General features: G+C 39.2%; 1 protein-coding gene and 1 non-coding gene across 8 annotated transcripts; both read left to right on the forward strand.

Moving 5' to 3' along the window:
- The first annotated feature begins 3,229 nt into the window (after positions 1-3,229).
- Positions 3,230-3,300, forward strand: TRNAG-GCC (transfer RNA glycine (anticodon GCC)). The gene has a single exon. It is a non-coding gene; the product is annotated as a tRNA-Gly (tRNA).
- A 231-nt stretch (positions 3,301-3,531) lies between these two features.
- Positions 3,532-23,480, forward strand: KATNA1 (katanin catalytic subunit A1). Of its 7 annotated transcripts, none has more exons than XR_012673027.1 (12): positions 3,532-3,639; positions 8,969-9,143; positions 9,866-10,023; positions 12,408-12,591; positions 14,116-14,237; positions 15,578-15,683; positions 16,022-16,180; positions 17,322-17,448; positions 19,019-19,153; positions 19,428-19,554; positions 20,530-20,746; positions 23,137-23,480. XR_012673027.1 is itself a non-coding variant. In XM_075146180.1 (12 exons), exons 3-12 carry the CDS (start codon positions 8,973-8,975, stop codon positions 23,333-23,335), a joined length of 1,488 nt encoding a protein of 495 aa, XP_075002281.1. In that variant the 5' UTR covers positions 3,540-3,639; positions 3,957-4,053; positions 8,969-8,972; the 3' UTR covers positions 23,336-23,480. The 7 variants fall into 7 exon arrangements, 5 of the variants coding, with proteins under 5 accessions (XP_075002279.1, XP_075002281.1, XP_075002280.1 ...); XM_075146180.1 differs by lacking the exon at positions 20,530-20,746 and adding an exon at positions 3,957-4,053 and having other exon boundaries at positions 3,540-3,639; XM_075146179.1 differs by lacking the exon at positions 20,530-20,746 and adding an exon at positions 3,957-4,112 and having other exon boundaries at positions 3,555-3,639.
- The last annotated feature ends 1,405 nt before the right edge of the window (positions 23,481-24,885 follow it).

Raw genomic sequence — 24,885 nt, forward strand, 5'->3', positions numbered from 1 at the left:
CAGTCCAAGCTCTCTGAGAAAGTTAGTTACACATAAATGTCACAACTCTCCAACATGCTATGCCTTACCCATGTTTTGAAACTTCACGTTTCATACATAGATTCAGAGTCTGTTGAGATTCTTCATAGCTGCTGCTTAAAACATGGGTATGTCACTGGTGACCTGTGATGGGGATTGGTTTGTGCAGGCAGTTGAGAATAAAGGCTCCTAACCAGCAGCTGTGGAATTCTGCAGTAGGTTTTAGTTCAGGTTACTTTCACTTTGTAAAGCATGAAAGTAAATTTCTCTTTTATGTGCGCTTGTACACATATTAAATGTATTTATAAAATGTTCTATAATCCCATAACTGTACTGTAAATACTATTTGATATTCAATGGCATTCTATCCTAGGGCAGGCCCTCTTGCTGTATCTTTTCTGTCCTCAATTTGTAATAGAATCTATAGAATATATGGCTAGAAAGTCTCTTTGAGACTGACATATCTTCTGCTGTTGCGAAGCTGTGAGTGGGAATGATTTATTTAGACTCCTTTTAATGTTATTCAGCTAATAGGCAGTGCAGTGGGTGGGTTCTTAGACGCTGCTGCTGTCACCCAAGATACTATTAGGCTTTGGTTTCTGATGTCTTTGGTGTTTCAGATCAGATCTTTAATCTGTTTGCTTTAATTCAGCCAAAGCAAAAAGATAATAGATTGGGTCAATGTTATAATAAAATGTTTGAATGCCTTAAGATGCTCTTGATAAAGGCATTACTCAAGTTTACTGATTTTACATATATCTATATAGATATATATAGATATATTCCATGTGTGTATATGTATATATAATGGCTTTTTTGTATTATAAATATCCTTCTGACTGTCAGTTCTTTTGGATCCTCCAATTAAATACATAGACCACCACACAATTCTGCTTAAGCAAATTATTGATTTATTACATGCCTAGTTAGTAAACTTAACAATCTTGCATTATCTCACGGCTATAGTAAGTCACTCACTAGCCTTCTGAGTATTGTGTACTTGTCTCTGTCATGACATGGGCATCCCCTTTTGCCAGGTCTCTGCATACCTGTAGTCCAGCTACATGTGTGGTATGTGATCTCTGAACACTTACTGGTATGTTTGGATTTTATGGGGTTACGTGATGGTGGCGGCTTGGACCGAGACCCCTGATATTCGTATGAAAAGAACGTGCATCTTTTATGCTGACTCTTCCAGTAGGTACCCTGGAGCATCCTTCCCCTTCGTGCAGGAATGCCAGATTTCTTGTTTGTCTGCCTGTGCCCAGTAGTTGAGGAGCTGAGGCTTCCTTGCCCCTGCTGACTGAACTGTTAGCGCAGCGTGCATATTTGACCTATATTTGACGTGAGTGGATGGTTGCACTGACGCTTCTTTAAAAGTTACTTCAGAGTAGGAGAGAGAATCCCAGCACTTGTGAACAGCCTAACTGAATTATCAGCTACTGGTAATCAGTGACATTCCTTCTGAGTTCTAGAAATTGTTTCTGTTTTCTCAGAATCGGTTTCTGTAGTGTAACATCTGCTGGGGTAATAAAAAATACAATGAATCTTTGTAAGAAGTGAAAATCAATTCTTGTTTTGGCTAATCAAATATGAAATGTAAACATCAGTTGCCCAAATGCATTTATTTTATTTCCCTCTCCTTCACACCCCTCTCCCGCAAGTCCCCTTTACGCTGCAACAGCTCTACTGATTAACAAAAAATTTATGTATGTTTAATAGCAGAAATGTTATTGTGCTTAGCTGTCATCTCATGTTTGTAACCTGTTCTCAAGAGTATGCATTTTGATGTTCAAGACTTCAGTTTATTGGTGCTGTTTCCCTGTTCTCTGCTGCCTCTTTCATCAAAATAATTAAATCTTAGTTATTTATTATGCACACATTATGTATCATGAAGCTATTCCTTCTCTTAAGAGAGATCCGACAACATATCACAGCTTTCATGTTTATTGGGAGGGAAAATTGTCTTTGAGAAAGTCCACTTTAAGTGCCCATCTAAAACTGCTGATGCAGAAACCAGTGTCTTACTGCAGAGACTATATTATGCCCTAATTCTTCTACCTTTGGGTTGGAGGGGTGGGGTGGGGTGGAAGTACAGCACCATTTGTCATTCATTAGCAACCTATAAATGGAAGAAGGCTAATCCCTCCAGCTCTAATCAATCAAGTGATGTGATACAGTAACAGAATTTTAAAAACTCATCAACAGCTTTCTTTGTCTTATAGCTAAAGTAATGTAGAAATGATTGTTTTAAGTTCAGACACTCGTTAAAGGGATAGACTAAAGTTGCCAATTTAACAATGTTAAATGGGTAAAAATGTAAGAGCAAAAAGGTAAGAATGGATGTGATAAACTTAATTAAAAGACTACATAATGCTGCAGGTCTTCTAAGTTCACCCTAATGAACTATCATAAACCTGCTGCATTGTGCCCAACCTTTAGATCCTATTTGTTGTTAAGCAGCTGAGTCTATTTAGACGGGTGATAAGTTACTGCTCCATCAGGGACACCGTACTTAAGGACGGTTTCCTGTGGCTTACTGAGCTCAGGATCTGGTTTTCCTAAGCCCTGTAGTACACGATGGGTTTTCTTCCCCAGAACAACACCCTTTGTCATGGTCTCCAGCTCTTCAAACTGTTCTAAAGCAATGAATATGTGGAAAAAAAATTGATACAAGCTCTTCACTAGGCAAAAACCATTTTTGCAAATTACGGGAAGTAAATACATGAATGAAGCCCCTCTTCGCTGACTGATCCTATTTCTGCTCAGCCTGCTGTCCGTCATGGTGGGCCCAGTCTGTGCTGCTGGCGCCTGATTCCTCACCACGCTGCATCTTTCCTCCTTGGAGGTATAAACTTGCTCTTTTTTTGGCCTATCTGTGCTCTCGGGCCTCTTGTATGCTGCTGTCAGGTTACACCTGTGGCAACACGTATCAACTCTCACCACAGTTCCATGTTAAATACATTTTAAAATCAAACACTGTTTCACAGCAACATTTCTAATATAACTGAAATTCCTAAAGTGGCCAAGGTATCCTTCTATTGTAATTCTTTCAATGCCTCTGTGCTCCTCAACGGCCGCCGCGGGCTTTCAAACGGTCGCGGCGGGGCGGGCCCGCCCCGCCGCGACCGTTTGAAAGCCCGCGGCGGCGCAGGCGCAGTCCGCGCTCGTCACCTTCGACTGATGGAGGCGGGCATTACTTTCCGCACGAGCATTGGTGGTTCAGTGGTAGAATTCTCGCCTGCCACGCGGGAGGCCCGGGTTCGATTCCCGGCCAATGCAGCGGCGTCGCCTTTTTTCCCCGATTTCTTCCTTCCCCTCGCCTTTTTTTTTCTTCCCCCCCGCTTAAAATTAAACAAAAGGAAAAAAAGCGTGATAACGCTTACAGACACCAACATGTTATCGGCCGGTTGGGCGAACCTTCACCCCCGCCACACACACCGCCGCCTCGCCGGGCTGGAAGTGACGCAGCCGGATTTGCCTTCAAACCGCCGGCGGCGGCGGCGGCGGGAGGAGGCGGGCAAGGCCGGGGGTGGGGTTAGTGCTGCTGGAGGAGGAAGAAGTGGAGGGGTTGTGGCTGCCGGGAGGTGCTGCCGCGGTGGGGCCGAGCTCTGGAGAGGAGTAAGTGAGAGAGACCTGCGGTATTTTCCTTCCTGATGGCGGCCAGTCCGTCCGTCCCCCTCCCCCAATGTGGCCGTTGCAGGGTGCGGCCTCCCCCCCCGCCCCCCCGCTCGGCCTGAGGCGAGGGGTGACGCCCGCGCCCCGCGTGTCGTGGGCCGCCCTGAGGGAAGCCGGGCACCTCTCCGCCCGGGCGGGAGGAGGGTTTCGGCTTCTCTGTCCCGCGGCCCAGGGACCGGGCGCTGCTTTGGAGAGTGTGAGTCGCTGCGGTCGTTGCTGTCGTGACACCCGTGCTCGTCGGTCTTATGTCACTACTGTAGCTTACACGTGCTCGGAACCGCACGGGGCATCGCCGTGGCGTCCCTAAAGTCATCGAAAGGCGACTGCCTGCACCCTGCCCTTGGGGAGTTAGACCAGGTGGGCACCAGTGGCACCAGTTACGGCACCAGTGGCACTAGTTCAAACGCTGAACTTTGGTTCGTACCTCTCCCTTCCCCCTCCACCTGTTTGGTTTTTTTTTCTTAATGAAGTAAGCTTTTTGCAATTATGCTAGTATGCTCTCCAAAGGGAGAGAAGCAGTAGGCATCAATTCTAGATATCCATTCTGCTGCAGACCCTCCTAAATTTTCTGAGAAATTTGCTAATTTAATATTGACCATCTAAAAGAATGTCAGCCCCCATGAAATGGGGAGTAAATAATATGATTTTTTTTTTAAGCCTTTTGAAAGTTTTAGCCTTGAAAACAAAATCATCTGCCAACAGTGTATCTATCTAATGATGGTTTTGTGTTTTTGGTTTTTTTTTTCATAAACAACTAAGTATGCTTATTTTCGTGGTTGCTGGTGGTTTTTCTTCTGCTACCGTTACTGTTAAATACAGTAAGTGGATGAGAACCAGTTTGTTTAGTATTCAGTAAGTCTGGGAACTCTTCTATTTCCCAAGTAATTAACACCATCATTTGTTGATACCAAATGTTGCTAGCAGTTGATGTTATGAAGAAGAGTATTAAAGCTGGAAGGGAGCTCAAAGGTGATGCAGTCCAATCGCAGGCCACTGTGATCAGAAAAAAATTGATTCCTGAAAGCTATTACTTTGGGGTTTTTTTCTCTTCTAGCTTGCTGAGAGAACTTTCCAAATTTTACACGATTGCTTTGATGTCAGAGCCTGTATAGCAGGCTGAAATAATGGAAACATGTATAGGCTGCCAAAATTCAGGCTCTAGCTTAGTCCGAACATTAAGGTTGGACTGAAGGACTCTTTGGAAGTATTTTCCTTGGGCTGTTCTCCTAGTCAGCAGAGCAGCTGATGGGCCCCCATAGTAACTGATAGACCGCAACTTTAATCTTCCCTCCCAACATCTGCATATCGATCTATTCTTCTATTTATTAAAGTTGTGGGGGATTTCTTTGTGAAACAGGATTGCTATAGTGTCGGTTACAGCTTCCCAAATTCTAATGTATGAATGCAAGCAGAAATTACTTATATCCTTATGATAATTCCTTAAAGTCATTGTGGAAAACGTGATGTATCCCCAGTGTTTTCTTGATGATGGTCAGGCTGTTACCTTTGAAATAAAATATAAAAATAAGTTCCAAAACCTCATTCTCAAAAGTTGTAGGTATCTTGAACCTTTGTTAGGTTTCAACCCCCACTGCTCTTGGCTGTTCCAAACTCTAGAGGTATTTTAGCTGCTTGGAGCAAATGATAAAATGTATTCTGTTGCTAGAGATGGGTTAATTTGATAGGTTTCTATTGTGTTAATTTCAGGAAACCATATATACTCACAGCTAGTGTAGAGTGAGTATTCTTATTGTGAAGTGTGTGTGTTTGTACACAGTGTAGAATTAAACTTGCAAGACAAAGTGCTTAGGTTATTTTTCCTTATATCCTGTTCGTTGTAAATTTTACAAGCTCATTACTATTTCACTTGCTGTTGGAACATAGATAACTTCACTGGGCATGATTCATGGAAAGGTCATAACTGATAAGTGCAGCCTTGCTGCTTTGACATCCTGTTATGTGATAGTGCTAGGTATTTGTAAATACTTGAAAAATTATTAGGTGGTGCAGGATTAGTTTTGTGTTTGTTCTGGTTTTTTTTTTAATTCCTTCAAGTCTGGTTTAACTCTGGATTTGTGCGTACTCACACCTCTCCCACATGTGTCTTACACCCTACTCTGAGCTGCCACAATCTACTATGACTTTCTACTGCAAACTTTAGTCTGTTTTCATATTAGTACTCCGTTTTTTTCCCTATCTTAGAACTGCTTCAGCATCTTCAGTTACAGGTGCAGTAAGTGTATAGACTCACATTAGTGTATCAGCTCTGACGCTACCTGTATTCAAGTGGCAGCAGCAGTGGCATGTCCAGACATAAGCAGAGCCAGGAGCTTTTTCTGCCCCACTTGTACATAAGAGCCTTGTATTTGTAAGCCACTTCAAGCTCTTCTGCTCTTATGATTCAACATGAAGCAACAAATTAAGTTGGTTTTCTAGTTTAAACTAAATTCTCTTGCATTTTCAGTACCTCTGATGAAACAGATGGATTCCTGGGTTTTCATTGGAATTACTACTTTTGGTAACTAGTGATAGGACAAGAGGAAATGGCCTCAAGTTGCAGCAAGGGAGGTTTAGATTGGACATCAGGAGAAATTTCTTTACTGAAAGAGCGGTCAGGCCTTGGAACAGGCTGCCCAGGGACGTGGTTGAGTCACCATCCCTGGAAGTATTTAAAAGACGTGTAGATGAGGCGCTTAGGGACATGGTGTAGTGGGCATGGTGGTGTTGGGTTGACGGTTGGACTCGATGATCTTAGAGGTCTTTTCCAACCTTAATGATTCTATGATTCTAAGCATTATAAATTTAAGTAAGCACCTTTCCCCTCTCCCCCCATATGAGATGTCAGGTCATTCTTCTTCTGTGTCTGTTTCTCCTTTCTGTCCTTCCTTTCTCTGTCTTCTCTCACCTGAAAATCGAATTTACTCTTTTGTTATGTGCAATACTGTCATTTTGATCCCAAACTTTCCTATCTTTCTGACTTAACCTCTCAAGGTTTTTTTTCATTCTTGCTATTTTCACATTTCCAGATGAAAACTACTCTTACAAGCTTCCCCCCCCCTCGCCCCCCCGCCCGATATTTAAACAGAATCGCTCTTCTGCTTGGATTGCTCTACAGCATTCAGTGTAAAAAAAGTTATCTATGACTTCTCTCTGTGTTTGAAAGTCTAGTTTGACTGTAATAACTTGCTATTACTTGATTTTTAAAATGTTTATTAGCATCTTGCTCAACTTGTGATTTCGGTAGTGTTAGTCATCAGTTTGAATTCTCAGGACAGGCAAACAGGTGTATCTGGTAGGATGAGCAGGAGTGGAAAAGCTTGCTCCTAAATATAGCAGGGAAAACCTTGGTAATATCTGTGTGATGATCCATACAGCAGTTGACAAACATCTTCAGGCTCTTTCTCCTGAGGTAAAACCAACAAAACTGCCAAGTCAAACTGTGTCTCCAAAGCCTAATTAGACTGGGATATGGTAGTCTTTGTAGTTGCTGGTCACATTAACTGTATCAGCTTGTAGACATCGTTTTGGCCAGCTCAGCGAGTCTCTGGCCAGAGGGAGATTATATACTGTAGGTTCTTATGATAGCAGCTTTCCAGACTCAACCCCATGGGTCCCTTCTGCGTGGGTGGGTGTGGGCTGTCAGAGGCCTGCCTTCAGCTCTGCTGCTGCCGCCAGAGTTTTGCTGTTTGCACTGAAACTTTTCACAGGAGCTATCTGCTTCAAGGGAAACTGGGGAAGGAAGAGCAAAGAAGGAAAAAAAGGAGGATGTTGGCTCAGGAATGGATCAGCTGCGTGTCTGTGCATAAAGCTACTTGGGAAGGGGACAGAAAAAGGAGTGGAAGTCTTAAAATGTTTGATTTGTACTTAGCAGCCCCTCTTTACAATGGGGAGCTAATATTTTAGCAGTAGATTGTCTGGTGTGTGCAAAGTGTGGCTTCTGAAGCCTCTGATAACACGTCCCAATTTGACCATGACCTGGTCTTGAAATGTGTTCAGTCTTAAGTCTGTTTATTGCGCATGTCAGTTTAGTACCTCTTACATTCTTTAAATAGTTGATCTGTATCAAGTATGCTTCATCCCAGGGCTTAGCCGTAATTGCTTGTCTGCAATTGCTTCTTGTTGGTACTGAGTACAGGTACTGAAATGAGAGCAAGACGACTTTCCTACAGGCATGTTTATTTGCTTATTTTAATGTTTTCTGTGCTTGGTTCTAGGAAATTAGGAGAAGAGTGAGGAAATTCTTGGTGTGCAAGAAACAGGAAAAGTGGAGACAGTGCAGGTATCTTAGAGAAGAAGGGGTTGGGATGTATAAGTAATGGATAAGAACATAAGATGACTGCTGTATGGACAGTGGTTGTACCATAAAGAATGAGTCTATTGCTTCTACTTATTACTGTATTTGTATAAATAATAATTCTGTGCTACTCTAATCTAAAAGCACAGATTCTGCTGATGCTACAACATGGAAGTGATCACAGTTGTGATGTTTGCTCCAAAAAAATAAAGCCACTGGTGGGGAAAAGTAGCATGGTTTGAACAATATGTTAAATAAAGTGGGTAGCTACACACTAAATGTTTAATTGTGGCCTTTCCTTACCTTTCAGTGGTAACTGAGCAGCCTCAAGGTTTTTCAGGAGTCTCTTTTTAAGTGTAAAAATGAAGGTGATAGGAAAGGTGCAAGCTGGGCATGGAAGGTGGATATTTGTTTCGAAGAAACATTAGATAAAACTGAAGAGTTGTAAAATCAAAAAAATGGAAAAATAGTGTTCTCCACAAGGCAAAATCAGACTGTTAAATGTGTATGCATGGAATGTTAAGGCAAAAAAAATTAACAAAACTTAATGCATCTGGAAGAAGGGCTTTGGTGTATTGTTTGTTGGGGTGTTTTTAAACCACAGGCCGTTATAGTATGGAAGATCTTGTAGAGCTAACAATAAAATACTAATTTATCTTACAATAGAATAAAGAGGGAAGGAGAGTATGCAATTGTGGCTTGCAATGCTGCATTTAAATCTGCATATCTTGTGTATGCTTTTCAACAGAATCTTCATTGCATGAAATAATTCTATGAGGTGAAGAGTTTCATTTCTAGTAATAGAGAAACAATTCTCTCTTTATATGGATGACATTTGTTCTAGGACCTTTACCAGTGTATTTCCAGCTTCTGTATTTTGATATGCCAAATGAGGTAATAAGCGTATGAAAATAGTTGCAAAAATTTCTTCTGGTCCTGGGATTTTTTTTTTCCCTTAATATTTCCTATTTTTTTCAGCTTCATGTTGAACATGAGCCTTGTTATGATCAGTGAGAATGTAAAGCTGGCCCGTGAATATGCCTTACTGGGAAATTATGACTCTGCAATGGTCTACTACCAGGGTGTTCTTGACCAAATGAATAAGTACCTCTACTCTGTCAGAGATACGTATCTGCAACAGAAATGGCAACAGGTAAATAGTACTTTTCTGGGACATTTTGAGGGAAAAGCATTGAAGTAGCAAAAATTGCCTATCTTATGGTAGACAAAAGTATAAAAATACTTAAACCATTCTCTGATAAACTATAGTGCTGTTATATATAGGCTTTTTCGTTATTATATAGACTTATTGAAGTTGTCTTTATGACTTCTTGCTTTGACAATGACAAAACAGGTGATGGAACACAGCCCTGGGGAGCCAGTGCACTGTCTGGCCTGTCAGCTTCTTGCTGATGAGTGCCCCTGTTATGCTGAAGTTTTTTAGACTGGTATCGTTTTGATTAGTCTTATTTCCCTCTCAATGTTTTAGTAGTGTGACTTATAGATCCTGAATAGAAACTGAATTGTGGCTACCATGTTAATTTATCCTTAACACAAACCATCATTTTTTTCATTGATGTTCAATCTATTAGGTTGTGCTCTTTTCTGTCGTACTTGTTTAATCTGCAAAATTTGTCTAAAGTGCCTTTGGTGTTAAATCCAAAATCTATTTGTCTATTCTTTAAAAGTACTGAGGAAGGCAGAAAAATCTTCTTAATATCTGATGTGCGTTATTCTTGTCTATTGAAGTAGAATCAGGTAGCTTGTGAAACCTTGTGAAATCCATCCAGGCGTTACATGGGCTTGAACAGAGGACTGTTATAAAGTCATTTGCGATGTGCTTAATCTACCTTTTTTTTTTTTTTTTTAAATCAGGTTTGGCAGGAGATAAGTGTGGAAGCTAAGCATGTGAAGGATATAATGAAAACACTAGAGAGTTTTAAACTAGACAGTACTCCGTTGAAAGCTTCACAACAAGAATTACCAGCTCATGATGCAGAAGTCTGGTCTTTGCCAGTACCTGCTGAACGTAGGTAAGAGGAAACGTGAAGTCCTAAATTGACATTTATCAGGGCAAAGTGTGCTTTGGCTTCAGCCTGTTCCTCTGTAATTTTTGTTCTAGAACTTAGATGTGTAACACTTACACCAGCAGCTTGCCACCGTTTGTGGTGAAAGAGATGCCATTTTGAGGCAGCCTACCTCAGAACGTTCTGGGGCTTTTATCTTATATAGGCTTGACTACTGTCAAGCTCCTTTTTTTTTTTCTTCCCTTCTTTTCCTGACTTAAGATAAACTTGTCATTCCATGGAAGCTTAACTCTGTTCCTGAATTGATCTTCTCATCAACTTTAAAATGATTCTGCATGTAGCTGATATAAAAAGGATGAAGAAGTATTATCAGATTAACAGTAAAATCTAGAAGTGTTCAAGCTCAGTTCCTTTTGTGTAGCAAGGTGGTTCCCTGATCTCCTTTGTGAACTGGTCAGTTAGGCTAGCATAAGCTCAAGGGAAGGGGTGGGAACAAGCAGCTGCAGGCAAGCCTGCTTATTTCAGAAGTAGTTTTGAATTATGCAGGGTTAGTGTCTGTGAAACCACGGCCTTGCGGTGTGGTTTGACAATGTAGCTGCTGCTGAAAGGATATTCCTACCCTCCACAGTTGCCTGAGGTTTTTTCACTTTTGTCTTTGGTAGCATTGATTAGCTGGTTCAAGGTGCTAAACTGGCAAAAAAGACACTGTTTTGTGGGGCTAGTGTTTGGCTTTTTTTTTGTTTGGCTTTTAGTTGGTTTGGTGTTTGTTGTTGGGTTTTTTCCCAAGATTAGCCATCTGAACTGATTAATTGGAGGTCCTAACACATGCCAGTGGTAGCATGAAGGAGGGAACAGGAGTGCATGCAAAGCAGACATGGAACTGTGCATTTTGACAGAAAGTGACTATTAGATCAGCTTAGCTGTACTGTCAAACTGTTCTTTGAGGCTTTGAACTTAAAGTTGTTTCTCGCAGATGGATAACTTCAGTCTTTATGGGTACATTTGTACTTTTTTTTTTAATTGATCTATTGTAAGCCTGCTTTCTGAAAGAAATGGGTCTTGTGTGATCACATTGTGGGGGTGTGGTCTTGTGTGATCATACTGTTTCTGTTTATCTCATTTAATAACTTTGGAACACTGCTACCCAATTTCATTCAAACCTTCTGGAAGAATGGAGTCTGGGAGGTAGAACTTTCCTGATGTTTTGAAGCTTTCTAGAGAAGAGATACACAAACTCATGTTTCTGAAAAGGGAGGGACTTGAGAGAACTCTTTCTGTTCCATTTATCTTGCCAACTGGTGAAGTATTGAGTTGTGGTAATACAAAAAAGCCACCGTAAAAACTTGGGCCATGTTGTGTTGGAATAACCACAGTAAATTCCTATACTGACATAGCAGAACTCACAAATTTAGGTGGAAATTAGATGTGTAATCACACTATTCCTTTATTTTGAGCTTTGGGGTGGAATTCGGAGGTGGCTAGGTGTTCATAAATAAAAGTATAGGTTGGTTGATACTCCATTTGGAGAGTGAAAAGACTTTAACACTTATGATCTTATCATTAGCATATTCATGTTGCCTAATATGCATTTCACCCTGAAGAGATATGTACAGTTCTGACAAACTTGCTGCTGTGAATCGGTTAAAGACAACTTTTTTGAGGGTACTGGATCCTGATACATCTTGAATGATATGTCAAAACACATCTTCTAGTGCAAGTAAATGCTTTCCAAATCAGTGTCTTCCATTTTCTATTCTCTAGAAATATCTGTGAACTTAAACTTGACGTCCAGCTTATTAATGCTGGAATTTTAGGAAGGCCCGTGGAAAAAGTATATCTGTGAGAGTACAGATTTGTATGGGTAAGAAACTGAATTTAAAAAAAAGAAATCTGTAATACCAATTATGATACTGGTTTATTCATATGTGCTTCTGAAAGTAGTCTAGTTTTAGAGGCTGAAGGCCTTACGTACACATTTTCTTTCCCAAGAAGTGAAAATAAAAGGAAGTGAAAATAAAACTGTCATTCCCAAGAAACCTTTAAATTTCTTTGAGTAGGAGAGTGAGGACCATTGTGATAAGGAGAAAATATACTGGGTGGGGTTTCTTTGTCTCCCCCCCTTCCCCCCCCCCCAGCTCCATAATACTAGGATTACTTTTATTTATGAAATCTACAAAGCAAGGAGCTTGTTTTAAGCAAATGAGCCCTGAGCTTGTGACAAAGGGAAAATGGATTTTTAGTGACTGTCTAAAAATGTCTGCCTTGTTTCTGACATACAGATTTTTATCTTGAGCAAAATGGCTTTTCAGTTTGTAACCACTTGAGTTGGTTATGTAGTGGTCACCAGTGACTTTACACTGAGGCTTTTTGCATATGTTACAACTAATTAGACCTTCGCCAGGACCCAGAAAACGTCAGTCTGCTCAATGCAGTGATTGCAGAGGTCACAATAATCGTGTAAGTGCAGCTGTCAGAGGCCCTCACCGTCCATCCTCTCGAAATCCCAATGATAAAGGGAAGGCGGTCCGCAGCCGGGAAAAAAAGGATCAGCAAAATAAAGGAAAAGAGGAAAAGGTAAGCTTGCAAATAACTTCATGAAGTTGAGAAACTCGGTGTATTATAAAATTAGATGCCTATAAAATGTTTCTTCTGTTCAAGTCAGCATGCTGATTTGAATCTCACCTTGTAAGGTATCTTTGCTTTATAGACAGTCTTGGTTACGGATTAATTAAAAAACAAACAAAAAAAACTCATCTGGAGGAAGTGATTGGGTAAATGTGGGCTTGTTTACTGCAACTTGGAGATAGTGGTTTAAAATTATACCACTGAATTACTGAAGCTGAGCCTGATGGAGCTCATTCAAATGGGATATCCTTGTGGGTTTTTTAATTGCTTTCATATATTTTAGACTGAGATTGACTCCCCTGTTCCAAAGCATTTCAAGATTTATTTAATCTTAAAGGGAGACCTCTACTTATTTTTTTGTTGAGATCTCTTTTCAGTTTAAAGCAAACAAAAACCCAACATACTTCATGAGAGAGAATGATTTATGATCTATTCTTTGCAGTCAGAGTGCTTTAATTTTTGGTTGTGCTCTGGTCTCCATAAATTTAGCTGACAACCAGAGTAAGAGACCATACTGGAGACACTAAATTCATGGTTTTCCAGGGTCTGAATAAATCAAATATCCATGTAATAGGATTTGTTAGCTTCAGCAACCTTATGTTGTGGCAAGGTGTCATAGCCTGTGGAAATAGTATAAACAAGGGTGGAATTGTTTAGCTATGTGAGCTACTACTTTTATTAGGAACTAAATTACATTGTCTTTGAGTGATAATCCTCTCTCACTAAGGATATATACACACACAGAGACAGGATAGGTCTTTTTTCTTTTTTACAGTTGTTCTGTCATCACCAGTGCTTGCTGTTAAGTGTATAAAAAACGGGGTATGTCTAGTGCATTTTATTTCCTTTCAGTTGCATGGTCTCTGCTGTTTGAGCCTTTTCAACTGTGTAGCTTCTTTGCTTCTGCTCTTCTGCAGAGCTGCTTCTCTGCTGTTCTTGTCCATACTTCTGTATCAGTTAATTAGCTCTTTTTTACTTCCGTTGTCTTCCTGCAGATCACCTTTGCCCATCCTACATATGGAAGTCCTGCTTAATTTTTTTTGTGTCCCATATATATGGCATATTTATGACACAGGATTTGAGATACTGTAGCTCAGCGTGACACTTTCTGATCCAGTCTCATATATAATTCCCTCTACCCAGCTACTGTCTCAGATAGCTTTTAATTTCTCTGGGAGAAGAGGTGAACACCGTGATACTGGGATAGGTGTGTGCAGTTTTGATTCCTTATGAAAGCAAAGAAACTGCATCAGTACAATATGCTGGCTTTGGGGAGAAGGAAACGTAGTACAGAAGTCCCGGTGAACCACATAGATCCTGCAATGCAGCAGTAATATGGATGTTTCATAATTTCCATGCTGGTTTAATGTTGCCGCCTTTTAGAAATATGATGCTATTGTGGACTTGTTATAAAAATTCATTAGTAGCATAACCATTGTTATATACTTATGTTGTTATATCCTTTATATGTAGAACAAATCCACATCTGAGATTTCAGAGTCTGAACCAAAGAAATTTGATAGTACTGGATACGATAAAGATTTAGTAGAAGCTTTGGAAAGAGATATAATTTCTCAGAATCCCAACATTCGATGGTAAGTTTGAATACTGCCAGTCTTTCTGAGTTGTTGTTTCTTTTTCCGCTTATACAATATGACAAGAATTAAGTATTTATTCATTAAATAGGCAACTAAACTTCTTGTGTAGTTGAATATTTTTAGAACTTTTTTTCCAGCCGTAGATTCATAGGATAGTTTGGGTTGGAAGGGACTTTTAAAGATCAGCTAGTCCAACTCCCTGCCATGGGCAGGGACATTGTTCCCTAGATCAGGTTGCTGAAAGCCCTGTCCAACTCGACCATACAGAGCTTCTCAAACTTTTCTAGGAGTCCTGAAATCAATTTTTGAGATACTCTTTTGCAATGTATAAAATTCTAGTGTCTGCCAGTGTCTCTTCATTTAAAAATCTGCTTTGCTACCCAGGGGTGTACCAAGATAGAAAACCAATTAACAAAGAAGTTATGTTAATATAGGAACCCTTTGAAATCTTGCTGGACGTGATGTGACCGCCAGTATAAAATATAACCACGTGTCAGTACGTTTACATAAATGTGTTAAATATTAAACCTTATACAAAGGTTGTTTTGTGTTCCAAATGTTTCCAAGCTTAGGTGATTTTGTGAGGATTAAATGAGTGAAAATCTTCTGGCAAATAAAGTAGGCTTTAAAAAAAACCTGAACAATCCCACAAACAGCTTTGTATGCATGCAACTGTCATGTATTTCAGTTTAATATGTAAATATATGTTTCAATTTTTATATTGAATCTTAAATTACAACTTCAGATTTGAAACTAATTCTCCATATAAATATGTTTTGAAACCAAAATATTACTTGGGCACATGCTGTTAAGTGGAATGCCCTGAGAGTTACCCTCCAGAAAATAAGACTAGCCTATGGGGTGTCAAAGAATTAATACATTTGTAACTCTGAAAAAGAATTCTAAAAATTTTTTGTAATTCAGCTCTATTTACTAGTCTTCAGTAAATTATTCTCGTAACGATGAAAGGTGGTATTCAAGTTTCACAGGCAGCCAACCTCTCAGTAAAAGAAGAAAGCATCATCTGTAACTAGCCTAAGTTTAACCAGCTTGCCTTATTCTGCTTATCCTTTCTGTGAAGAAGAACAGTGGTGCTCTAGTGAAATAGTTAATGTCTCTCTTTTTGCTTTTGCATCCAGCTGGAGTCTACTAGCCAGATGTCAGCTATCGTTGTTGTAGGCTTTTGCCACTAGAATGTAAATAAATCCAACTCATTTTCCTGAATTATGGAAGAGCTGTTACATAACAATAAGTTTAATTGCATATTGTTATGAGCTGTGGACTGATTCTTTTGCAGCCTGTCTGAATCTGTCAAACAACTTTCTCTTTTTTTGTAGGGATGACATTGCTGATTTAGTAGACGCCAAAAAGCTGCTTAAGGAAGCTGTAGTTTTACCGATGTGGATGCCGGAGTTTTTTAAGGGAATTAGAAGACCATGGAAGGTATGAAAAAATCTGATCTTGTGATCATAAGTAAGATTCTGAGATTGGATCTTGGTGGAACAAGAAATTTCAGGTGTTTTACAGTTTATATAAATTCTTTCCACTTTTTAGTAACAAAATTTATGGTAAATAGTACTAACAAAATAGAGATGTCAGCCAGATAAATACACTGTCTGCAGCTATATTGTTGCAAGTAAGCAATAGTAATTAATTACTTACCTTTGAATAACTTCTCAAGGGAAAGTTTATAGCTAGTATTTTAATATTACACTATTACATGAACTGTGAAATTGTCTCTGTTTTCTTTTCCTAAAAGTGGTTGTTTTTAATTTTAATAGGGTGTGCTGATGGTTGGTCCTCCTGGTACTGGAAAGACCCTTCTGGCAAAAGCTGTAGCCACTGAATGCAAGACTACTTTTTTCAATGTTTCTTCTTCCACACTTACCTCAAAATACAGAGGAGAATCTGAGAAACTTGTTCGTCTACTGTTTGAAATGGTGATTGAAGTTTCTGAACCTAAATAGTGAGATAATGAAGTAGAATTACTTCTGGAATTAATGAAATCTTGCCAAGATATAGAACTCATAGTATATATAAACAGCTCTCCAAGCTTCAGACACTTTAGGACCTTCTGATTTGGCCATGCACATTCAAGAACCGGTTATTCCTAAATAGCTTTATAAAAACTGAAAAATGAGGTCGTCTTTGTTTTCAGGGTTAGCTTGTTACGTTAGAGGTAGCTCACTATAAACTGATGAGTGCTGTAGAACATACTTGAATGTAAAACTGGAGATAGAGTCCAATTGCTTTCTGGGTGAGAACCCTACTTAGGCTGTGTGTGGTTTGTTGTTGTTGTGGGTGTTTTTTTGTTTGTTTGTGCTTAAAGTAAGTGGACTTCCAAACCATAGTTGGCTTCAGAGCACATAACACTTGACATTGGCTCAGAACATGTAGTCTTTTTTTCATGTATTATCAGGTTTGCATGCAGTGTTTGCTAGGGTGCCCAGTACTGAAGGGGGCAGCAGAGTTGCAATTACAGTAGTCAGAAAAGTCAGGAAGTAAAACATTTTTTACAATATAGTTTGATCATATTAAATGAGTTGATATCATGCCTATCAATCAAAAATGCATATACACAATGGTCAGCATCTCAACTGCTCTAGGACAATAGCTTTTATTATCGCAGATCCTTGTCTTTGACCTCTCTTGTTTTCAGAAAGGTTAGAGTTATTTTGCAGTTGACCTGTCTCTTGGAAAGGTTCCATATCATGGTGTCCTAGCCTAACGTTCGTCCTAGCTTTAGCTGAGTTCTTATTCAAGCATTCTGTGATGACTTTCACAGTTATAAATGTTATTCCTAATGTGTAAAACTGCCTTTAGCTTATTAAACACTTTTTTATAGCCCTAACAATTATAGGACTTTGCCAGAAACTGTTCTGCTCAAATGTTATTAACGAATGCGCAGCTGCTCTGTAGTTGTGTGCAATAGTCAAAGAGAGGGAAGGTTAGGTATTGTTTTATACTTATGAGCTGATTCATTGGGATAAATGCGTCATTACTCAGCTCTGAATATGCTGCTATTTCTTAAATGTGAGTAGACTGCCATTTCAGTTTCTGCTTTATCTTTTGCTTTTTTAGGCTCGATTTTATGCCCCGACAACAATATTTATTGATGAGATAGACTCTATCTGTAGTCGCAGGGGAACTTCAGAGGAGCATGAAGCTAGCCGACGTGTGAAGGCAGAACTGCTAGTTCAAATGGATGGTAAATAACCTGATCACTGAGAAGTGCTGGACTGGAGGAAACTTGAGGGAGAAAAAAAAAAATTAAACTTCGTTCTCCAGAAGCAATTTGTTTGAAAGCCTTACATAAATTGGGGTAGAAAGATAAAAATGCACTATTCCAACTGTCAGTGTGGAAGGAAAAAAAAAAATAATACCAACTATTTAACAGTCTTTTAGCATCTGAGCAATGACCTTATATTACTGATACAGAATATTGAAGATTCAGTGGAAAATACAAGATTTCAAAACTGCAGAAGAAAAAAAGTATTAATTGCTCCTCTCAATCTGTACCTAGCATATCACTCACTTCTCCAAAACCAAGTAAAAAGTGGTTCAAAAGAACTGTCACTTGTTCCAATTTAAACTTCAAAGGCAGTCATGACACTTAACTTCTTTGGGATCTCTTTTTTTTCTTTTAAAGATATAAATAAAAAATGAAGGCAGTTTTTTATGGAAGTGGTTGGGAGAGTTTTCTTTTTAAAACACTGAGTTCATTACAGCTATTTGGCTAATATTTCACAAATTAACAAAGTTTAAAAGTAGGTAACACTGTGCAAAGTTGCTAGAGAGGCATCCTTTTTATACTCTGGTGAGCAGGGGGAAGGAAAGAAGCAACTGAAAAGTGCTAATCTATGGAGTAATTTGTGATGGAATTCCATGAGTCAGAAGATTTGTACATTTATTTCTGGTTCTCAGATGTTGATACCCTTTTATGTTTGACTTTAAATAGCAGCAGAGCTGTAATAATGTTCTCACAGCTCAAGTATGTACATAAGCTAATTTTATTAGTAACAATTATTTTAAGTCCTTTTACTTCAGCGTTCATAAGTGGTGTTTTATATGCAAATTTTCAGGCAGACTCGGTACGATGGCTATTCCACAGCCCAATCCTATGATTATAAGCAAAAACAGTAAATGCAGAGGGTAGCAAGTTTAATGAAATGAACTTCTTCATATAGCAGCAGTTTCACAGTACTTTAGAGACTGAGGTGTTCTCTCTGCCGCTGAGAAGTTGTGATTCAGTCCACCAAATTTAAACGTTCACTTCAGCAGTTTGTAAGAATCCACCTGTGTATGTGAAACATTCAGCCTGAATTCAGAAGTGAAGAAAGTTCGTAGAGGAGTAATGCTGCTTTTGCGTGGCTGTTAGTGAATACTGTTGGGGGAGTGGGTGTTGGTTTCTTGGTATGGCGATGGCTTTGGGGGGTTGTTTTGTTTTTCCTCGCATGCTGTTACAGGATGTTGATGTGAAAATTCAAACACTGTAATGGCAGAAATACAAACAACTCTGCTGTAAAAGCGTTCCAGCCATGACAGAGAGGAACTTCCTGATCTGAGTCTCCATTAAACTGAGTCTCCATTTTTGCTTGCAGGCTGTCATATAGATGAAAAACTGACCTCATTGCACTTAGTGATTCTATTGCACTTGGACTCACTAAAGTGCAGTAGAGTAGCTGCTTTAATATTATAGAATTGTGGACATTGTTGCCTCTATACATGAAATTTCACAAAACATATGTACATTTTACTTCCTCTTTTCTCCAATGCAGGTGTTGGAGGGGCTACTGAAAATGATGATCCTTCCAAGATGGTCATGGTACTTGCTGCTACTAATTTTCCTTGGGATATTGATGAAGCCCTAAGACGGAGACTAGAAAAGAGAATTTACATTCCTTTACCATCAGGTATGAAGACTTGGGGAGAGGAGTAGTTGAAAAGACTAAAATCGAAATTTTATCAATATTCCTTTAGTTTTGATCACCTGGTTTAAAAATCTAAGTGATACATGTATGCAAATTCATTTGTGAATTCAGGACCAGGTTAAATCTAAACATTGAATATTTACCTTTGTAGCAAGTACAGTGTCCTTTTCCTCATTTTCCCTCTTATTCTTCTTCAATTCATTATTTATCTTCAGAAAGCAAGTTGTATAGACTCAATTTTCTATTCTTTGATTAGCAAAAGGTAGAGAGGAACTCCTAAGAATAAATCTGCGAGAGCTGGAACTGGCTGATGATGTTGACCTTGCAAATATAGCTGAGAAAATGGAGGGTTATTCAGGTGCAGACATTACCAACGTATGCAGGTATGTTAACATTGCATCATTTGCGTTACTACTGCTACAAACCGAGAAAACTGTTTGTAAAGTAACTAATTTACATGATTAAAGTTGTTGGATAAAAACATACTGTAACTTGTCTTTTATGTATGGCTAAAGGTGAAATATTGCCTGAATATTTACCTAGATTTCCATTTGATATTTTCATATAATAATGATGAAGAGCAGTTGCAACATAGTAATCTAAACAAGCTGTGATTTAGGTAAAATTCCATGTTCTTTCATGTACACCAAATTCCTTGCGTGAGGAATAATCACAGGCTGGTAGACTTAAACTTGTAGAGTTGCAGTCATCCCACTGAGGTTATACTACTTCAGCAGAACATCCGTGCGTAAGAGGCAATAGTGGCAGAGGCCAGAATAACTAAGTGAAAAGTGGAGTGTTCTTCCTTCGTGACACAGAAAAGGTATACCATATTGTGTGACAGTACAAGAGCTGTGTGCTCAGCACATTGCCTTTAGTGATGAGGCTGACTTAAGTTTTCTTCTACCTCTTCCATCTCCCCTTCTCCTCAGTAGTGTTTGCATACTATCATTTGTGGGCCCATTGTATAACCTAGATTCCTGAAATAATTGACTAAAAATACCTTCTAATCCTTCCCCCAATCTTTTCTTTCAAAGATTGAAAAGGGAAGGAAAGGACTGCTCTTTTAAGAGACTAGTATCGGTCATTTGGTTTACATCTAAAGATTTGCACTGGCTCAGCAGTATGGGACAAAGAACTGAAACTTCTGTTTCAGTTGCTGAAAGATGCTGTTGTCATCTAATAAGTGTATAATGTGTAAGTATGCTGTCAGGCTTTGGAGGTAGCACTGAAGTGTGGCAGTGCAAGGCTTGAGCCCCAGGTTGTGCCAACGCAACTGTTGTGGGGCTGTACTTTGAACAGGATAAGAGAGCTGTTCTGGATTAAAAACATCTCTTCATTACTTTCCTCAAACGCAGATCCATTCCTTGCCTTGATTCCTAATACAGCTCTGCAAACACTTGTCAGCACAACTGAGAGGACAATATGCTGTGCCCCAGGGATGAGTGCGAGTGGCCTGTACGCAAAACTGCCACCAAAGGCTCTATCAGCAGGGTCCCTTAAGGCTGAACTAAGAGTTTGGAGGCTCAGTACTATTTCCTGAACAAACCTTACACAGTGTCTGGGAAAAGAATGGTATGTTAGTTGCTCTGCATCAGTGTTGTGCAGATTTGTTTCATTTGTAGGTTTGTGAGGTGAATTTGTGGTGTTCTTTTGCTCAGTCTTCATGTTGGTTGTGCTTTGAAAGGAGTTTGTGTTAATAGGGTCATGTTTTATGAAAGAGAGTTTTTGACCTGCTGCTTTATGCATTTTATCTGCAGTTTGTCTCCTCCGATCTGTTCAGTGTTCGTTATTTGTAATTAATTTTGTAAACAATATATTTGTTTAAATGTCAGAATACTTGTAATGTTTTTGAGTAAATTTCATATATATACATATACATACACACACTTTTGCTTTTTATTTTTTAATCGAAGTGCATTTGTACAAATACTATTAAAAAAAAAAAGAAAACAAACCAAAAGCAAACAAACAAAAAAAACCACACAAAGAAACACCCCAGTCATTCATTTGCGGCAGTCTCCTTAGAGGTGACTGAGGTGGCAGCAACCAGAAGTCCAGACAAACTGGGGTTTGGATGTGCATGATTTGAAATTATTAAGAAAGTACTCGTACTAGCTTGTGTATTTATACTTTGTTAATGGTGTCAGGAAAAACAGATCTTCAACATGATTGTTTCATTTACATTGAGACAAAAAGACACATGGCTGACTTAAAAGTGCTTTTGTTCAGACATACAGTATATAAGCACAGTAAAGTTCAAACTTGTAGACTATAACAGTCCTTGCTAGTGCCACAAGCAAAACTTAAGAAAAAGTGAGCCAAGAACTCTGCTTTGCTCAAATTATTCTCCTACCTTGAAGAATTCGAGGTGAAATCCAAAGTTTGCTGAGCCAGAGTGAAAAACAGTCGGAGATAACAGTACAGTTCCTAACAGTCAGCATATAATCATGGAAAACGGAGGTGAAACTTTATTTTAAAAGGACATTCAGGAAATGTAATATGTGTCTGAATTGCATATTAGATGCGAGTATGAACTGACTTTGAATCGTTGTTTTGAGTGGACTGTGAAGGTTGAAAGGCCTTTGAAACGGAACTGACCCCTGCTGCGTGCTCTAGCAGGTGGCGGCTTATTTTTTGAATATAGCTTGGGTGCTTCTCCAGGCACCAAGGGTGCATTTGAGAAAGCACTAGGAGTTGGTGTTGGAATGACTGTCAGCAAAATAACTTTACAGAAGAAAGTGGTGATAGCTGCACTTCAATTTTGTGGGTGTGTTGGGGTAGGGTGGGTGGTTTTGTTGGTGTGGTGTGGTGGTTTTTTGTTGTTTTTTTGTAAACTGCTGTCTGGAGGCAAATTAGATGCATGGGATGCTTCCCCCCATCCCTGCTCACCCTGCATTGTGTAACACCGGCTTTTAGTTCACAAATGATGGTATAACAGCAAAGCGTGGTGATACTTTGATATTTGACTAAGATGGACTTCAACAAGGCAACTTTTTTGGGTTGTTCTGAAATTCGAGTTATTGTATTATGCATTCTAATTGCTAACAATTATTTAGTAAATCCATGAAGTCTGTCAGTTAACGTTTCCTTTGGGGGCAGGGAGTGAAACTGAAACAGAATATGCTGAAACCATCTTTCTAAATCCTCCTAGAAGACAATGTATAAGTCTTTCTCTTTGCATTCTCACCTACTAATATGATACGATACTGTTGTGATATCGCCAGGATTACCCTTCCATCTTTTTTACTGCTAGACAAAATAAGTAGCTTTTTCTTATTATTGTAAGCTATATAACAATGAATTAGGAGGAACTTTAGTTTTCAGTGTTAGCCATTTATCACCTCACCAGCTCATCACCTGCTGCTACTGTTATTACTGTTGGAAATTCAAATACTTAAGTCAAACTTAATGCAGCAAGAAAATGAGACACTTGTAAAGACACTTAATGCTTATTGAGGCCAGAAGTTTGAGGAGCCATGGGCTGAACAGATTTTAGCTGTGAATGTATAGGTTGGAGGTAGATACTGTAGACCTCTAACTCTAAAGTGGGATTCCTGTTTGGACCAGGAAACATGCAAAACTTACCAGCCACTCCTCGTATGCGTAGGAGGAGTGAAACCATTACTTTGCCTTGTTCCTGTTTAAATATATTATAAACAGCAGCTACATCATAGGCATGCAGTGGCATTAGATAAAGCAGTTAGTCTTTACCCCTTTTGCCTAGCCTGTGAATAGTAGCTATTCAAAGATCTAATGAGGATAAATCCATGTTTGAAAAATACGGATAGCATGGTATTGTAGGCTGTACAAGCACTTTGAGATCTTCCCGTAAAAGTTTACGATTCTTTATTGTATCTTTTTGAATGCAACAGCTTAACTGTAATGCTATGTTGAGCGTTTCAAACAACTGAACTCGCCATCCTGTATTGAGTAACTGTTTTCTTCTTTGGCATCCTAAACAGAGATGCATCATTGATGGCTATGAGAAGGCGTATTGAAGGCTTGACACCAGAAGAAATAAGAAATCTTTCCCGAGATGAAATGCACATGCCAACAACTATGGAAGACTTTGAAATAGCTTTGAAGAAAGTTTCTAAATCTGTATCTGCTGCGGACATTGAGAAATATGAGAAATGGATAGTTGAATTTGGATCATGCTGAGTTGTCTTATCTGGAAGAAGCCACCTTGCGTCTTAAAACAGCTTTAGAAGTAATAAATAGCGTGTCAGTGCACTGCGTGCTCTTTTTAACTTTCGTAATTTAAGAGCAACAGATGTCTAAATAAATTTTTTTTTTAAAATGCAAATTCTGTCTAGCTCTCTTTGAACTAGCTCAAGTTACCCATTTTTCTCAAATGTGAAAGATACTGATGGGATCTGCTTTGATCTTCAAGATTTTAAAATGACTTTAATACTTGAACTCTTGCATCAGAGGGTTTACTCTTGAAAAATAGCTATTACACCAAAAAAACCCAAACTAGCCCTGCTAAATGAGCAAGGCATGCAGAGAACTAGAAAATGGGATGAACAAGAGGCAGTTATGTAGATGGTTTTGCTAGCTGATCTTAGAGATCTTAAACTATTTCTAAGGTATTAATAAAGAACCTGTACAAAGGTTGAGATGGGGAACAGCAACCCTTGCACTGCTAACAGTCAATAGATTCAACTGAAGTTTAAGCAAGGGGTAGGATCATCACTGGTTTACAGTATCTATTAAATAATATTAAAATACACCCAGCCAATCTAAACCAATTCTGTGCAGCCAGCAGTGGTGCAGTCACGTGTGTAGTCTCCTTGTAAGTCTGAGAGAAAACAAAAGGTTTCTGGCATTCTGAAATAGGTTTTTCTTCCGTGACTGTATGGTACTGTAAGCTTCAAAACTCTAGGCTGGTAGTTTGGGTCCTGGTTTACAGTACACATTTATTCTGGTAAGGCTGTTTGGAGAAAGTAGTGTGCGTGTTGTGTTTGTGCTCGACTGGCTTCTGTTCATAACCCTGACTTTACAATTGGTGTAAAATCTAAATTCTCTTTTTGCATTACTTGACAAGTGGAATGGAGCAGCAGTTCTCTGAGCATGGTTCTACAGTGACCATTTAGGTCATTATTTTAGATTTTGCTCAGCAGTGGTCATTGTAAGTAAAACATCTTATCATTTCTATCCATCTCTTGCTATTTTAGAAACCCTTCTTCCTGCCAGCTTGTCTCTAAGCAGAGCTACAGCTGGCTGCTCTCAGCTAAACTTCATGCTTTTTCATGTATCAAATATGTCTAGACTTGCTGATACGAAATTGGCTGTGGAATTCCCGCTCATGTGGCTCTTCAGATGCTGTAAGGCAGATGGAAAGGACAAATGGTAATGAAAACTGGTAGCCTGAGTAGAAGGCAAATGGGTTGTGTAAGTGCCATTATTGCGACCGTCTTGTTAACGTACTTAAAATTCACCACTATGTCGTGAGTGACAGCTGGACACTGAAAAGGGCCTTTCAGCAGTGCCCATGATGAGACACGCTAGTAAGACGCTGAGATGCAGATGTTACTGAGAGCTCCTGAACCCCTGGGTGGACCTGGCGTGATGAACCCAGAAATGAAGGGAAGATGTTCAGGTGAGTATACAGGTGACTATACAAGTAGACTTTCGTCTCCAAAATGGAAAACAAATTTACCTCTTTCCTTTCAAAAGGATAGCCATATGTGTCAGAGTTAAGAAAAAGA

The sequence above is a fragment of the Calonectris borealis genome, chromosome 3 (assembly GCF_964195595.1).
Source record: "Calonectris borealis chromosome 3, bCalBor7.hap1.2, whole genome shotgun sequence".
Classification (NCBI taxonomy): domain Eukaryota; kingdom Metazoa; phylum Chordata; class Aves; order Procellariiformes; family Procellariidae; genus Calonectris; species Calonectris borealis.

Excerpts from the sequence above, each read along its gene's own strand:
- KATNA1 (XM_075146178.1), top strand. The coding sequence starts at position 8,973 with ATGTTGAACATGAGCCTTGTTATGATCAGTGAGAATGTAAAGCTGGCC. Across the intron at positions 16,181-17,321 it reads TTCGTCTACTGTTTGAAATG|GCTCGATTTTATGCCCCGAC; the intron begins GTGATTGAAGTT and ends TTGCTTTTTTAG. Across the intron at positions 19,154-19,427 it reads TTACATTCCTTTACCATCAG|CAAAAGGTAGAGAGGAACTC; the intron begins GTATGAAGACTT and ends TTCTTTGATTAG.